General features: G+C 56.2%; 3 protein-coding genes across 7 annotated transcripts; 2 read left to right on the plus strand and 1 right to left on the minus strand.

Moving 5' to 3' along the window:
* The first annotated feature begins 3,535 nt into the window (after positions 1-3,535).
* Positions 3,536-8,174, plus strand: GFUS (GDP-L-fucose synthase). 2 transcript variants are annotated; one of them, XM_086876575.1, is made up of 11 exons: positions 3,536-3,799; positions 4,673-4,835; positions 5,530-5,644; positions 5,852-5,980; positions 6,057-6,130; positions 6,313-6,446; positions 6,566-6,630; positions 6,804-6,870; positions 6,942-7,021; positions 7,152-7,251; positions 7,630-8,174. In XM_086876575.1, the coding sequence occupies exons 2-11, from the start codon at positions 4,696-4,698 to the stop codon at positions 7,683-7,685; spliced, it is 960 nt and encodes a 319-aa protein (XP_086732701.1). In that variant the 5' UTR covers positions 3,536-3,799; positions 4,673-4,695; the 3' UTR covers positions 7,686-8,174. The 2 variants fall into 2 exon arrangements, with proteins under 2 accessions (XP_086732701.1, XP_086732708.1); XM_086876582.1 differs by having other exon boundaries at positions 3,746-3,905.
* Positions 8,125-11,763, minus strand: LOC111925094 (uncharacterized). 4 transcript variants are annotated; one of them, XM_086876548.1, is made up of 11 exons: positions 11,586-11,763; positions 11,176-11,284; positions 10,697-10,781; positions 10,510-10,617; positions 10,283-10,414; positions 10,032-10,205; positions 9,846-9,945; positions 9,184-9,245; positions 8,866-8,975; positions 8,525-8,595; positions 8,125-8,415 (listed from the first exon to the last, which is right to left on the minus strand). In XM_086876548.1, exons 2-11 carry the CDS (start codon positions 11,263-11,265, stop codon positions 8,289-8,291), a joined length of 1,059 nt encoding a protein of 352 aa, XP_086732674.1. In that variant the 5' UTR covers positions 11,266-11,284; positions 11,586-11,763; the 3' UTR covers positions 8,125-8,288. The 4 variants fall into 4 exon arrangements, with proteins under 4 accessions (XP_086732674.1, XP_086732683.1, XP_023777218.2 ...); XM_086876557.1 differs by having other exon boundaries at positions 11,506-11,744; XM_023921450.2 differs by having other exon boundaries at positions 11,603-11,738.
* On the plus strand, positions 11,728-14,793 carry PYCR3 (pyrroline-5-carboxylate reductase 3). The gene is made up of 6 exons (XM_023921634.2): positions 11,728-11,945; positions 12,802-12,866; positions 13,127-13,306; positions 13,780-13,992; positions 14,081-14,173; positions 14,445-14,793. Exons 1-6 carry the CDS (start codon positions 11,864-11,866, stop codon positions 14,625-14,627), a joined length of 816 nt encoding a protein of 271 aa, XP_023777402.1. The 5' UTR covers positions 11,728-11,863; the 3' UTR covers positions 14,628-14,793.
* The last annotated feature ends 189 nt before the right edge of the window (positions 14,794-14,982 follow it).

Here is a 14,982-nt window from a genome sequence, read left to right on the forward strand (position 1 = left end):
CACTGCAAGGTCCCATTAAGGGGGCCTCCAGACCACCTTCCTCCCTGTTTAGAGTCTCTGGATCATGCGTGCTGCTGACCCCAAGCCACCAACCTCTGCTCTGAGGTCACCAAGCATGTCCCCATTATGGCTTGACTCCCACCAAGTCACTGTGGATTCCTGAGGCACAGCATGGAGACCTGGGAACAAGGTGCAGGGACAAGCCTGTGACCCTGCTGAGATGGTGTCCTTTGTGCCACCCTCCTGCCTCTATGCCTCCCGATTTTGACACTCCAATACGGATTTTTGGGTTATAAAGATCTTTGGTCTCCCCAAATTGCTTCTCACCAGTGACATTCACTCTTTCTTCTCCTTTGAAGTGTTTTTTTTTTTTGCTGTACAAAGGCTCCCAGCAAACAGGTGAGCTCTGGGCTGACACACGAGTTCAAAGTCTCCAGGGCTTTTGGCAGCACTAAAATATTCATCAAAAGCAAATTAAAATAACATCTCTGGAGCAGCTGGAGCCCAGAGAGCTGGAGAACTCCATGCACAGCTGGATTCAGATTTGGTTCCAAGAGGAAAAGTTTGCTGAGGAACAAAGCCCTTCCCTAAAACAAAAACTAAACAGCCCCTGCATCTGAGCTGGAAAAAGAGAGCGGGAATAGGTTTGGAACTGTTTGGCCTTTTTATTTCTTGATTTAGTGTAAAGAGTGCATTTCCCCTGGTTGGCCTTGAGGTACGAACTTCAGGTCATCTTCAAGCAAAGTCTAACCCATAAAAAGACAAATTTAAGTAATCTATGCTCTAATACTCATTCACCTTGGAGTTCATCCAGCTTGACATCAACACTTGGACAGAAACAAGAGCAGGATTTCGCCTTCCCAAGGTCCTGGGACATGCCCAAGCAGCCAGACCCAGCGGGATGTCTGCCTCATCCCAAACCTGCGCCAGAGACGCTCTTTTTTGGGCACAGTCAGCTCACGTGGGTTCCAGGGAACACTGGGAGGAGGCTCAGATCCATATACACAGTGTCCTGTGCCCACATTCCTCTCTCCTATCCACCCTGGGAAATCCAAGTCCCTTGGGTTTCCCCCTGCCCAGTTCTCTGCACTTCATCCAAGGAGACCCCAAGCAGGTGGGATGGGGTGGAAGAGGTGGCATCTCTTCCAGTGTCTCTCCATGGGATTCACACCCACCTAGCCAAGATTCCACTCCCAGAACAACCCCAAACCCCATCATGGAGCAGTGGCAGGTTCATCTCCCTCCTCCAGAGGACTGGACTTGACAAGACCAAATCAAAAATGATGGTGGAAAGGACATTCTCGTGCAGCAGCTGCTCCCAATCCCATGAACAGAGTTTCTTGGAATATCTGTGGCCAGCACCCCCATCTCCATCCCACTTTCCCCTCTTTGCTTTTGGATAACTCCCACTGGCAAAGGGCTGTACATTGTGAGGAGCAACCCGCAATCCCTATGGAAACTGGCACAGGCGATCCTGTGGGAAAAGCTGGTGTGCTGCTCCCTAAAAAAGAGCTTTAAAGCTGAAGTTTTAGTGGGGAAGAGATGCTTAGAGCTCTCACCTGGGCTCCTGGAGCTTGGCTGCAGCCATAAAGCATCATCCTCAGACAGCTTCCACCTGGCATAAGCAGCACCCGGGAATCTCATACCCATCTGCCCCACTTTCCTATGAGGCACGGGGAGGGCAAAGCAGGGAGTGGGACTGGACCCAAAACCGCTCCAGAGAAATAGGTCACCCACAAGGAAGCTTCGTGACGGAAACGACTCACATGAAGCAGCGGTTCTCCGACAGGACTTGGCCAAGCCACCCAAGCTGCCGGCTGGAAGGTCCTGGGATGTCCTCTGGATCATGTCACGCAGACGCCCTGCCCAGATGAGCTAATGGGTCTGCTCTGGGCTTTGATCCTCAAATCCCAAGGCCTTGTTAGATAACATCAGAAGCCTGGGTGATATTTCATTAACAAACGAGTCTGTCCCATGTGGTCGCTGCAACTTTATCCCTTTCCCCTGTGATCTTCCCTCATGCTCCAACATTTCTTTGGTAATTAGCCCCAGAATTAGCATATTTAAGCTCCGAAATTACTACATTTAATGCAACACCGTGGTTATTCGAGTGCTGTCACAGCAGCTCTTGGCTGCGCCACCTCCCAGCAATTCCTTGGTCGAAACACGGGTTTATCCCTAATTAGTCTCCCAAAACTTGCAGGAGGCAGCAGGAAGATCTTATCCTCCCACCAGCACGTGGAAAATCTTCCTTGGCTTTTCCCCCCCATCTCTGGGAGTGTTCAAGGTTACATTGGAGCAACCTGGTGTTGTCTAGTGGAAGGTGCCCTTGCCCATGGCAGGGGGTTGGAATGGGATGATTTTTATTTGTGGGAATGATTTTATTCCAACCCAAACCCTCTTATTCCATAATTTCACTGTGAAGTGAGGTGGAAGCGTGGATGTAGCTGGATCTGACTCATCCCAACATCAACGTGAGGTTTCTTCTTGCCAAACCTCAGTGTCTCGTGGAGGATGCAGGACAGACATGGAATTAGCTGGCATGGAGAAGGAGCTTCAGTGTCCATCCCTGGCTCCATGGGTGATCCTGTAAAATATCGGGTGGGAACAACACCAAGGCTCCTGGGAGTGGGATTTTGGAGCTGGGAAAGGCCTGGAAGGGCTGGGCACATGCTGGGACTCAGCCAGCTGGGAGAGGGGATGGGAAATTCCAGGGGACACAGGCACAAGATAACATCTTTTAATATGCAAATGACACCCCCCAACTCCCAAGCAAGGAGGTCCCCAAGGATTCAGCCTTCCCTGAGACTTTCGCAAAGGAAAAGGGCACATTTCCAGGTCTCACCCAGGAGAAAAGGAATGAAAAGCTAATTTTCTATTGCCCCTCTACACTGGGGCTATCTGCTTTGGCAGAAGGAAATGTGGGAATTCCTGGCTGAGTCTCCCTAAATTCCACTTTCAAAATTTTAATTTAGAGCAAAGCCCTGCCTTTGCCTGACAAAAATCCCGAAGGAAAAGCCAGCTGGAAGTGAGGGTGGAGGGGGTGTCTTCAAAACCATCCCCCACCTGCAGGAAAGCTCTGCTCATTTTTAATCTCAGTTTAAGTGCATTAAAAGTGATTAAAACCTTTTCACATGGAAATCCCTTTTGATGAGCCCGTTTGGGGGGGGGGCGGGGGGGAAAACGACGACCTGGGAACCCCCTTTCCCTGCACCCCTTTCCTTGCTTCTGCACCCCTTCCCTTGCTTCTGCACCCCTTCCCATGAACCCCCTTAAAACCCCTGCATCCCCTTCCCATCCACCCTTCCCTTCCCTGCATCTCCATTCCCTTCCCTGCACCCCCTTTTCCTTCAACCCCTCCTTTTCTCTGTATCTTATTTCCCCACCCGCATCCCCTTCTCTTCCCATGCACCTCTTCCTGCCTTGCACTCCCTTCCCTTATCCCTCTTCCTTTCCCAAAATCCCGTCTCCTGCGCCCTCTCCTTTCCCCTGCTTCCGGGCATGGACTACATTTCCCGACGAGCCAAGCGGCAGCGCCCGGTGACGGCGGCGGAAGAAGCCGAGCGCAGCCGAACCGAGTAGAGCGAAGCCGAACTCAGCCGAGCCCCCAACGAACTAACTCGAGTGACCCCGAATCCAGCCGAGCCCCCAACGAGCCGAGTGGAACCGAACCTTACCGAGCCCCTACGAAGCAGAGCCGAGTACAGCCGAACACAGCCGAGCCGGCACCGAACCGAGCGCAGCCGAACTCAACCGAGCGTAGCCGAGCGCACCCGAGTGGCCCCGAATCCAGCCGAGGGTGAGACGCGCCCCTCACCCCATTACGGGACATTTTGGGGGACAGGAGCCCCCCCAGGCCGGTGGGGAGGAGAAGCGGGGGGTCCCCAGAGTGCGGGGGCAGGACGGTAGGGCGGGCAGGGGGACGGGAGGTTGTGGGTTGGGAGGGGAGACGCGCTGCGGGACGGGAGGGGGTGAGGGGAGATTGGGGTGCGGGGATGCAGGAGTGGGATTTGGGGTTCAGGGGAGGTGGGGGGGGTTAGGACTGGCTTCGGAGCTGGGACTTGGGGTATGGTGCTGAGGTTTGAGGGGCAAGGGAGGCGTGGGATGCAATCCTGGGTGCAGACCTGGGATTTGGGGTACAGGGGAGGTTTAGGCTGCAAACCTAAGGCTTGGGGTGCAGGGGGAAATTCGGGGTTAAGGGGGAGATCTGGGGTGCAGACCCGGGGTGCAGAGGAAGATTTGGGGTACAGAAGGAGATCTGGGGTGCAGGGTGAGATTTGAGGTGCAGACAGAAGACTCAGGGTTCAGGAATAGATCTGGGATGCAGCCCTGAGGTGCAGGGAGAGATTTGGGATGTGAGGGGCGATTTGGGGGTGCAAAAGGAGATTCGGGGCACCCACCTGGGGGTGCAGGTGCCACTCCCATTCCAGAGGCCGGGCAGTGCCACGTGGCAGGTCTGGCCCTGGCCCAGGTGGCCTCCAGCTGAGGAGTTTCAGCCCGATCACAACCAAACACACCCCCTTTTCCGCTCCCCTTTTTGCCAGAAAGGCAGAAATTTTCCCCCAGAAAAACAATCCCACCTGCCTGGGCTGTGGGTGATGCTCGTGAGTGCTCACACCAGGGTGGTCCATCCTGGAGTGCATCCCCAGGTGATCCCAACTTGTCCTCCCAGCTCCTCCCTGCAGGGTTTTGGCCATGACGGAGGTGACCAAGCGCATCCTGGTGACAGGTGGCACCGGCTTGGTGGGCAGAGCCATCGAGAAGGTGGTGGCTGATGGAGAGGGGCAGCTGGATGAAGAGTGGATCTTCGTGTCCTCCCGAGACGCTGACTTGACGTGAGTTGCGTTTCTCCTTGGAAACCCTGGAATTTGCTCTATCAACCCCAACAAACCCCAGAATTTCCCATTCCAGGGTTTGTTTTTCCTCTGAATCTGCCCAGTCTGCTCTGGTGACCCTAAAATTTCCCATCTCAGGATTGTGTTTTTTCCTTGGAAATACCTCAATTTGCTCTGTCAACCCCACCAAATCTCAAATTTTCCCATTCCAGTGTTTGATTTTTCCTTGGAAACAACCCAATCTGCTCTGTTGATCCTAACAAACACCAAAATTTCCCATCCCAGGATTTGGTTTTTCCTTGAAAAGACCCCAGTCTGCTCTGTTGACCTCACTGAACCCCAAGTTTTCCCATCCCAGGGCTGGGCTTTTTGTCTTGGAATTGCCCCAGTCTGCTCTGGTGACCCCAAAATTTCCTATCCCTGGATTTGAAACACCCCAGTATGCTCTGTCAACCCCACTGAACCCCAAATTTTCCATCCCAGAATTTGGGTTTTCCTTGGAAAGACCCCAGTTTGTTCTGTTGACCTTACCCAGTCCCAAATTTTCCCATTCCAAGACTGGATTTTTCCTTAGAAACTCCCCAACCTACCCCCACCAAACCCCAAAATTTCTTTTCCTAGGATTGGGTTTTTCCACAGAAGCACCTCAATTTGCCCTGCTGACCCCATTGAATCCCAAAATTTCCCATTCCAGGAGCAGCTCCGAGACCAAAGCCCTGTTTGAGAGGCACAAGCCCACCCACGTCATCCACCTGGCCGCCATGGTTGGAGGCCTCTTCAAAAACCTCCGCTCCAACCTGGATTTTTGGGTGAGTATCCATGGAATGTCCCTGCTGTCAGGATCCCTGTGGGTGCTGCACTCCCTAAATTGGGATATGGGCACTCAGGGATGTGGCTTGCTCTGCTCCCGGAGCCGAACCAGAGTTCCAGTGGCTTCTGGAGTTATTAATGAGTTGTTGGTGAAGGGATTTGGGGATCCCTGACCCCATGATCCTGATAAACGTCCCCTTTCCCAGAGGACAAACATCCACATCAATGACAACGTCCTGCACTCAGCCCATGAGCTGGGGGTGCAGAAGGTGGTCTCCTGCCTCTCCACCTGCATCTTCCCGGACAAGACCACCTACCCCATTGATGAGACCATGGTGAGAATCCCCATTCCCACACAAAATCCAGGGAAAGTCCCTGCTCTGCTTAATTTATCTGCTGTGATATTCCCAGATCCACAACGGGCCACCTCATAGCTCCAACTTCGGCTACTCCTATGCCAAGAGGATGATTGATGTCCAAAATAGGTGAATGGGGAACATGGGAGGTTTCAAGGCAAGGTGAATCCAGTAGGATTTCCAGGTGGAAATCGGGGAGATACCTGGGCTCAGCAAGTGAAGGTGCTGCTGGCTGGGGCACAGCACCACCTTTTAGGGGTTTTTTAGGGGCACATCAGCCTACCCACCATCCCTTCCCTGCTCTCATCCAGGGGTTATTCCGAGCAGCACGGCCGACGTTTCACTGCCGTGATTCCCACCAACGTCTTCGGGCCACACGACAACTTCAACATTGAGGACGGCCACGTCCTGCCTGGGCTCATCCACAAGGTCTACCTGGCCAAACGTGAGGGTGGCAGGACTTCCAGGGATTTTTTGGGGGAGAAATGAGGGGTTTTTCTTTCCCACCTGCTCTGTGGGGTGGTTAGAGGTGGCTCTGGTGGTCATGGCTCCTTCCTCCTGCAGAGTCCGGCTCTGCTCTGACCGTCTGGGGAACGGGCAAGCCCAGGAGACAGTTCATCTATTCCCTGGTAGGTGTGGCCTTGAGAAGCAGGGAATTGGTCTGGAGGACCCACTGGCAGGACCCCAGAGGGGTCAGAACCCCCCTGGCTTGTCCTGGGCCATCCCCAGAGTTGTGTCCCCTTTGGATGGGAGGGCTGGGGGACATCAGTGACTCCTCCAAGAGTTGTCTGCTCTTCCACAGGACCTGGCCCGACTTTTCCTTTGGGTCCTGCGGGAATACGATGAGGTGGAACCAATCATTTTGTCAGGTAAGCCCTGACTTCTCCCCAGGAGTCCCCTCTCCATGAGGGAACAGCCATAATCCTTCCCTTCTCCACAGTGGGAGAAGAAGATGAAGTCTCCATCCGGGAAGCGGCAGAGGCCATTGCGGAGGCCATGGAATTCAGGGGAGAGCTCGTTGTATCCTTCACAAAAGGCTAAGCCCCTCTTCCCACCAGCTCCCTTGAGAGATTCCATGATCCAGAGGATCCTTCACACCAAAGGAGCAAAAGCAAGACCTGTTTTTCCTCCTTAATCCTTCCCATCCCAGTTTGACACCACCAAGTCAGATGGGCAGTTCAAGAAGACGGCCAGCAATGCCAAGCTCCGGCGGTACCTGCCCGGATTCCAGTTCACACCTTTCAGGAAAGGTGAGATAGGGGAGTCTCCAGGAGACACCAGGGGTCCTACCCCATGCCATCAGCCTTGGTGGCATCAAGGTGGTCCACCCTTTCCCGATGAAGAATGAGGGTGATGAAATACTGGCATGGGTTGCCCAGGGAGGTGGTGGTTTCTCCATCCCTGGAAATATCCAAGGTCAGGTTGGATGGGGCATGGAGCAGCCTGGTCTCTTAGGAGGTGTCTCCTTGCTTGGTGGTTGGATAAGACCTAAAAAAAGTCCCTTCCAACCCAGCCTATCCTATGATTAAATGACCAAAATCCATTCCCAGTCCCCAAACCCATCCTGTGATTCTATGACCAAAATCCATTCCTAATACCCAAACACATCCCATTTTCTCCCTCCCCAGCTGTGAAGGAAACCTGTGCCTGGTTCAACGCCAACTATGCCACTGCCAGGAAGTGACAGCACCGGGACTGGGATCACCTGGCACCGGGATCATCCTCTTCAACTCAGGGTTGTCCTTTGCTGGGGCAGAGGACGGGGCTGGGGGGGTGACAGTGACATTTCCAAAGCAAAAACAGGAGCCTGGGGAGCAGCTCCCATATTCCTGCCCCACTGCTGGGAGCGGCGCAGGACGCCCAGGGCAGGGGGGAGGAAGGTTGGGGCATCCCAAAAACATCCCAAATCAAGTAGTAGGAGCCAACTGGAGCCACATCTCCGTGGCTGTGACCAAGAGGGTGGTGGCTCTGAGCTGTTAATGAGCTACACTAATGACCTGCAATTAGGTGTAATAAACAGAAGGCAATCAGGATTCCAGGGCATGGAAATGGCAGCAGGGAATTTGCTGCTGCTCTTGGGGATGATCCCACAGCCCCCCATCTCAGGATAAGAATGGAAAAGATTGCAGCTGTAAATGTGGCATTTATTAAAATATATGCAAATAGCATAAAACTGGTGGGATAATGAACATCTGCCCTGTACCCACATCCAGTGACATCCATGTTCTCCACCAGATCTGGAATAACCATAAAAAGGGTTAAAACCTCTCTGTGAGGGAGTAGAAGGTCAAAAATGAGGGGGTGAATTCATGGCCAAGCTACTGCCAGTGATGTGGATGTGGCAGAATTCCTGCCCGGGAATGGCTTTCTTCCGGCACCACTGCCCAGCCCTGGTGAGCCCCTGGCATGGAGACCTGCAGAGGAGAAACTCGTTGGCACCCCAGGAAGCCGCCAGCAGTGGGGTCTCCCCCTGAGGTGACACCAAGTCACGGAGAAGGGACATTCTGGGTGGTTGCTGCTCACATGTTGGCTCTTGGGCTGCAGGGCTTGGGCTTCCAGAGCTTCCCAGCATCCATGACCGGCTCTGGTGTCACCTGGTTTGGGAAGAAGGGGGCTCCTGCAGATGTCCCTTGTCCCCTGGGGTGTCTTGGCCTTCCTTCAGGACACCCACCCCCAAATTTCTCCCTATGTTGTCATGTCCCCAACCCTGTCAGTCTCCCAGTGGGCTGTCCCATGCCCAGAGGTGCCACCATGGTGAGGATACCCCAGCCTTGGAGGACCTGACCCTCAGAGACCCAGCTGGCCCCCAAGAGCAGATTTTGGGGAACAACACCAACATGGGGACATCCCACCCAGCATCTTACCCCACATGAGCTCGGTGTTGTCCTCTGGCCACCAGGGTCAGGTGACACTCGCCCAGTGAATCCAGGAATGTCCCTGGTCACCTCTTGGCGCTGCTCCAGGTATGAGGACTCTGCAAGAACATGGCAGAGGTGGAGATGCCCTCCCAGTGCTCCTGTCCCCAGGTGGCAGATGGGGGCACTGGGGTGCTGGCACATGCCCTGGCAGAGCTTGGGGACACTCTGGGATAACACACACGTCCCAGCACAAGATGGGGACATGTCAGGGCATTGGATCTGTCCTACAGCCACCACACCTCCCACCTTGTGGGAACCTCTCACCTTGCAGGCAGCTCATCTCCATCCTGTCCAGTTCCTCTTGTAGCAGCTCTATATCGCATTCCCTGTGAGGGAGGAAGGAAAACTGGAATCCTGTCATCTTGGTGGCTTCTGTGTCACCACCACAATGGAGACATGCATCTCTCCATCCTCTCCACACCCTTCTCTGAGCGGAACTTGGGCAGGGAATTGGGAAGACAAGCCAAAAAAACATAGGAAAGCTATCGGCCTGTGTCCTCTCTTTTCTTGGATACCTCTGCCAGATGGCTCCAGGATGAGACACCCAGGGATGTGACACTGAGCAGAAACAGGACATGGAGTTGGGATGAGATGCCCAAAAGCCATAGGAAAGCCATCAAGATGTGTCCTGTCCTTCCCTGGAGACCTCTGCCAGATGGCTCCAGGATTGAACATACAGGATGGGAAATCCAGGATGAGACAGCAAGGATGGGATAGCCAGGATGGAACATCTGAGCAGAAATGGGGGAAGGAATTGGGATGAGGTGTCCAAAAGCCTTAGGGAAGCCACCAAGATGTGTCCTGTCCCTTCCTGAGAACTTGGGAGACCCAGATGTCTCCAGGGTGGAAAATCCAGAGTGAGACAACAAAGATGGGACCCAGCAGCTCCCAAGGGTTCCATGCCACCTCCCTCAACCATCTCCTACCTTTCTGGGGTGGAGGTGAGACGGTACCGGGGCTCTTCCTGGGGAACAACTGGCCAGATCCTTCTGATACCACGGCAGGCAGGTGCCACCAGCAAATGCCCTGTGGGAAAACAAGAGGGTGGGAGAGGACAGAGCCCCTCCCAGCGTGGTGTGTCCCCTACCAGGTGTCCCCATACTCATCCCCACCTGCCACAGCAAGGAGCAGAAGAGTGGACATTGCTGGAATGCTGAGGGCGCTGGCAACGAGGAAGAGGAGGAGGAGAAGGATGGCCTGGAATGATGCTGGCACCAGTGGGAGAAGCAGGAGCATGAAGTATGAGCCATGTGGGATGCAGGAGGAGGTGGCACTTTGGCTCTGACCTGTGGGATGAGGAAGAAAAGCCTGATGTTGGCACTTGCCAGCTCCCATCAATCCTCCAGCACCCATTCCTGCTCACCATCCAGGTCAGGGATGGCTTTGAGATGCTCCAGGTGGCTTCGTGCATCTTCCAAGACCGTCAGCATCAGCTCCAGGCTCTGGTTGACCTTCCGCAGCTTCTCCATCACCTCCTGAAGGACCAGGTTGCTCTCTGCATATGGAAAAGATGGACTCAGCAGTGGGATGAGCTGGGGAAGATGCACCCTGGTGTGAAAAACCTGGGAATGGGATTTGCTGTGTTCCCACCTGGTTGGGGATGAATATCCTGAGTTCTTTCCTGCTCCTGATGGAGGTTGGATGGGACAACCTGGTGTCCTCCCTGGAGCTGCACAGCCCCATTGCTGCTCACATGCTCTGTGGGGAGGGAAAAGAAGTTGGATCAGTCCCAGAGTGGGATATGGGAATGTGGCAGCGTTCCAACCCCAGCTCATACCTATCTGGTGGGCGATGTCCTGCATGAGCTGGGCCATGGGGGTCTCATCCAGCACCGACCTCATCCAGGTCTCCCAGAGCTTCTCCTGAGGTGAAAAATTGGGGGGTGATGATGGGGGAATGCTGTTTCTCCCCATGGACACCTCAAAACCCCCTTGGCACCCCTGGGTGCTCCCAGCATGGGATGGGGGGACAAAGGAGGGGGTTTGCGGATGTAAAATGTGGAAAAAGGTGTGAACTCACCCCAGAATTTGGCCTTCACCCCCCAGAAATCATACCTACACCAAGCAAAGAGGCTGCCCAGGATAGGGGATCCCAGAATCCAAATTTCCCAGCTGGGGAGAGTCCCACAGCCACCAGACAGTGACAGGAGTCCAGGTGTGACATCTCCTGGGATGTGGCTTCATCCTGGCTGTGACCCATGGCTGTCTTGAGGGGGATTTGTGGGGGGAACCCCAGCTCCGAGGGGGGAATCCCCACCTTCTTTGGGGAGGCAGCAAGGCCCAGCCACCCCAAAAACCCAGCAGTGGTGCACAGGAGCAGCACAGCCCAGGAGCTCTGGAGCAGCATGATGGGAATGGAAGCGGTCCTGTGGGGAAAAGAGGGTGAGGAGAAGCCCCCCATACTCATGGACAAATTACAGGACCACCCTCCCCAAATTTCGGGGATACACCCCACTAAGGGAACCTCCCATAGTCCCAGGGATGCTGGTGGGTGAGGGTACTGTGGCAAGAGGATGAGGAGCACCACGGAGTGGGAAGCAGCTCCCACACCCACGGACTAATTAGGGGACACAGCCTCGGACAGTACCCCACATAAACCCGTGGATGCCGGCGGGTGGGAGGGGGAGGAGAGTGGGGAGTGGACAACTTTGGGGACTTCTCCCACACCAAATTTAGTCCCCAACCCCCTGGTGGCGATCCTCCCGTCGCCCCAGGGGTGCCGGGGCTCCGCCAAGAGCTGCGGGGAAGGTTTGGGAAGAGTCAGGAACTCCCTTCGGGACCCCCACGCGTGGCCCTGCGCGAACCACGTGGCGCCGGCGCACGCGCGGTTTTCCTTCTTTACCCCGCCTCTTAAATGCGATCGAACCAATAGGAGAGCAGGGTGTGACTGAACGCTACCAATCAGCGCTGGGGGTGTGGCTCTGGGGGCGTGGCCTCGCCCAGCCATGGAGGCGTCCGAGCTTTGGGTCGGGTTCGTGGGCGCCGGGCGCATGGCCGGAGGGCTCGTCCGGGGGCTGCTGCAGGCAGGTACGGGCTGGGGGCGACCGGAGGGTCCGTGACACACGGGCAGGGGAGGGGACATGGGGACAGTCCTGGTCTGGCGCCTTCCCGGCGTCCCTGCGCGTCCTGCGGTGCGGGGAAGTGTGGGAGGACATGGGGACAGCGCTCGTCTGGACGCTCCCTGCACTCCCTTCCCTGTTGTCCAGTGGAGGGGCATGGGGACAGTCGCGTCCTGACCTGTTCCCAAAGTCCCAGCCCACCCCCGGGTCCCTGTCCTCCAGGGATGTGGGGACAACCCTGTCTTGGCCCGTTCCCAAGGTCCCAGCCCTTCCCCAGTTCCCTGTGCTCCATTGGAGGAACACGGGGACAGCCCTACCTTGGCCTATTCCCAAGGTCCCAGCCCTTCCCCGGGTTCCTGTCCTGTGCTCGAGGGACATGGGGACAGCCCTTTCCTGCCGCATTTCCCCGGGGACCCTGCTCTTCCCTGGTGTCCCTGTCCCACAGATTAGTGTGGGGACATGGGGACAGCCCTGTCCTGTCCCAGTCCCCCAGGGTCCCTGTCCCCCACATCAGTGTGGGGACACTGGGACAGCCCTATCCCACAGATAGTGAGGGCACAGCCCAGTCCCTGCTCCCCACGTGTCCCAGATTGTCCCTGTTCCATAGCACAGTGCGGGGACAGCCTTGCCCAATAGGGCCACTTCCATTGTCACTGCACCCTGGCACAAGTGGGTGCCTGTGCCAGCCACACCAGCAGGATCCATCCCCAGCCCCCTTTGCTCCATGTCCCCCTGTGGAATCGTGCTGGGATTGGAAAAATCACATCCCGGTGGAAATCGGGGTGTCTGGGCTTCCGCTCACCCCATTGCCTGTGTCCTCCAAGGGAAGGTTCCAGCCAGCAACATCCTGGCCAGCGCTCCCTCAGACAAAAACCTGGATGCTTGGCGGGTGAGTGGGGCCATTGGGCTGGGAGATGTTGGGGTGTCCCTCCCTGTGGGGTCAGAGCACCCTTACCCCCCACACCGGGGTTTGGCTCATCCTTGCCAGGTCTGGGTGAGATCCAGGCACAGTCTCGGTGGCTTTGTGACCAGAGCAGGTCCCCAGGCCGTGGCCCTGCCTCTGGATGTGCCGTTTCTGTGAGGGTGCTGGTTTTGGGATGCTGTTTTTGGGGGTGCTGGGCTGTGATCCCTCTCCCTGTCCCTGGGCAGGAGTTGGGCTGCCGAACCACGCACTGCAACCTGGAAGTGGTGCACAGGAGCACCCTGGTTTTCCTGGCCACCAAGCCCCACATCCTGCCGGGTGTCCTGGAGGAGATCCGTCCCGCTGTGGGGTCCCACCACATCGTTGTGTCACTGGTGGCTGGTGTCACCATCCAGACACTGCAGCGGGTGAGACTCCTTCTCCTTCTTTTCCCCTTCTCTCCTGCTCCTCCTCTCTTTTTCCTTCTGCTTCCCCTCCTTCTCTCCTCTTCCTCCTCTCCTTTCTTTTTCCTTTTCCTTCTCCTCCTCCTTCTCTTCCTCCTCTTCCACCTCCTCCTCCTCCTTCTCTGCTCTGTTTTCCTTGTCTTTGTCCTCCTTCTCCTTTTCCCTTCTCCTCTCATTCTCCTTTTTCTTTCTTCTTCACCACACAATTCTCCTGTTCCTCCTTTCCTCTTCCTCCCTCCTCTTCCTCCTCCATTTGCACCCAGGCCCATGCAGGACACACCACTGTGGCCTTGTCCCCACCTGGCTGCACCTCTGGCTCCCTCCCTGTGCTCCTCACTTCTCCGCCAGCCTGATGGGTGACACCCACCGGTGTCTCCAGTCACCCTCGGGTACTTCCCAGGGCTGGCACCCCTTCTTCCACCCCCATCTTTTCCCAGCTCCTCCCACCCTGGACCAAAGTGCTGCGGATCATGCCCAACCTGCCCTGCGTGGTGCAGGCAGGGGCCATGGTCTTCTCCCGGGGCAGCAACGCGGGTGATGAGGAAGCCGCGCTCCTCAAGAGCCTCCTGTCCTCCTGTGGCCTCTGTGAGGAGGTCCCCGAATCCTACATTGACATCCACACCGGGCTCAGCGGCAGCGGCGTGGCATACGTAAGCTAGGGGGACAGGGGACGCTGTCCTGGGATTTGGGGTTCTCCCCTTGCTCCAGGCTCACCCTGGGACACTCTCCTCTTCCCAGGTGTACCTGTTTGCCGAGGCATTAGCCGAGGGTGCGGTGAAGATGGGAATGCCGGGCGCCTTGGCCAGCAGGATCGCGGCGCAGACGCTGCTGGTGAGTCCTCGGCACGCACCAGCATCACTCTCCTTCCCTCCTGCCCCTGGGCTCCACAACATCCATTAGGATGAGGGAGGAAGTGCTGGATACCCCTCTGCCTCAGTTTCCCCTCTTGGAAGCAAAAACGAGGCCACCAGAAGGGTGAAGGGCATAGCGGTGGGACAGTCCCTCGCCATGGGGGTGTTGGAATGGTGATGCTATCCAAACATGGAGAGGGGGATTTGGGAAGTCCCAAATCTCACCTTCTTGGTATCCTGGTGTCCCGTAGGGTGCAGCAAAGATGCTGCTGGAGACGGGGGAACACCCGGCGAAGCTGCGGGGGGACGTCTGCACGCCTGGGGGCACCACGATCTACGCCCTGCACCAGCTGGAGAAGGGAGCGCTCCGGGCCACCGTCATGGATGCCGTGGAGGCGGCCACCAACCGGGCATGTGACATGGCCAAGGACTAGTGGACAAGCCCCTTCTGGGACAGGAGGGGTGACAGGGACCAAAGCGAGCTCCTCTGAGGAACAGGGGGATCCTGACAGCTTTAGGAGAACCTGGATGAGGGTGGGAGGTGGTGGGGACACGTGTTACCTCTGCAGGGCTGCAACCAAATAAATGTGGCCAGAGCAATGGGGGGGGTGTGGCTTTTTGTGGTCCCTGTGGTCCTGGGGAGCTGTGGAAGCCACCACGGGGTCACTTCTGTGGGGAGGTGACATCCATGATTTCCAGGGATGGAGCTGGTGCCGTGCTGGCACCAAGGTCACCAAGGATGAAGCTGGTGTGGGATGTGCAGCACTGGGGAGGGACTTTTGGGAATGA

The sequence above is a fragment of the Cyanistes caeruleus genome, chromosome 1 (assembly GCF_971803275.1).
Source record: "Cyanistes caeruleus chromosome 1, bCyaCae1.hap1.1, whole genome shotgun sequence".
NCBI classification, from domain to species: domain Eukaryota; kingdom Metazoa; phylum Chordata; class Aves; order Passeriformes; family Paridae; genus Cyanistes; species Cyanistes caeruleus.

Bases quoted from the DNA above. Each gene is read 5' to 3' on its own strand.
- PYCR3 (XM_023921634.2), top strand. From the start codon at position 11,864: ATGGAGGCGTCCGAGCTTTGGGTCGGGTTCGTGGGCGCCGGGCGCATG. The intron at 13,307-13,779 runs GTGAGACTCCTT...ATCTTTTCCCAG, and splicing joins CCATCCAGACACTGCAGCGG to CTCCTCCCACCCTGGACCAA. The intron at 13,993-14,080 runs GTAAGCTAGGGG...TCCTCTTCCCAG, and splicing joins GCGGCAGCGGCGTGGCATAC to GTGTACCTGTTTGCCGAGGC.
- LOC111925094 (XM_086876548.1), bottom strand. From the start codon at position 11,265: ATGCTGCTCCAGAGCTCCTGGGCTGTGCTGCTCCTGTGCACCACTGCT. The intron at 10,415-10,509 runs GTGGGAACACAG...TTCCATATGCAG, and splicing joins GGATATTCATCCCCAACCAG to AGAGCAACCTGGTCCTTCAG. The intron at 8,596-8,865 runs GTAAGATGCTGG...TTCCCAAACCAG, and splicing joins CAACACCGAGCTCATGTGGG to GTGACACCAGAGCCGGTCAT.
- GFUS (XM_086876575.1), top strand. From the start codon at position 4,696: ATGACGGAGGTGACCAAGCGCATCCTGGTGACAGGTGGCACCGGCTTG. The intron at 4,836-5,529 runs GTGAGTTGCGTT...TTCCCATTCCAG, and splicing joins TCCCGAGACGCTGACTTGAC to GAGCAGCTCCGAGACCAAAG. The intron at 6,447-6,565 runs GTGAGGGTGGCA...TTCCTCCTGCAG, and splicing joins CAAGGTCTACCTGGCCAAAC to AGTCCGGCTCTGCTCTGACC.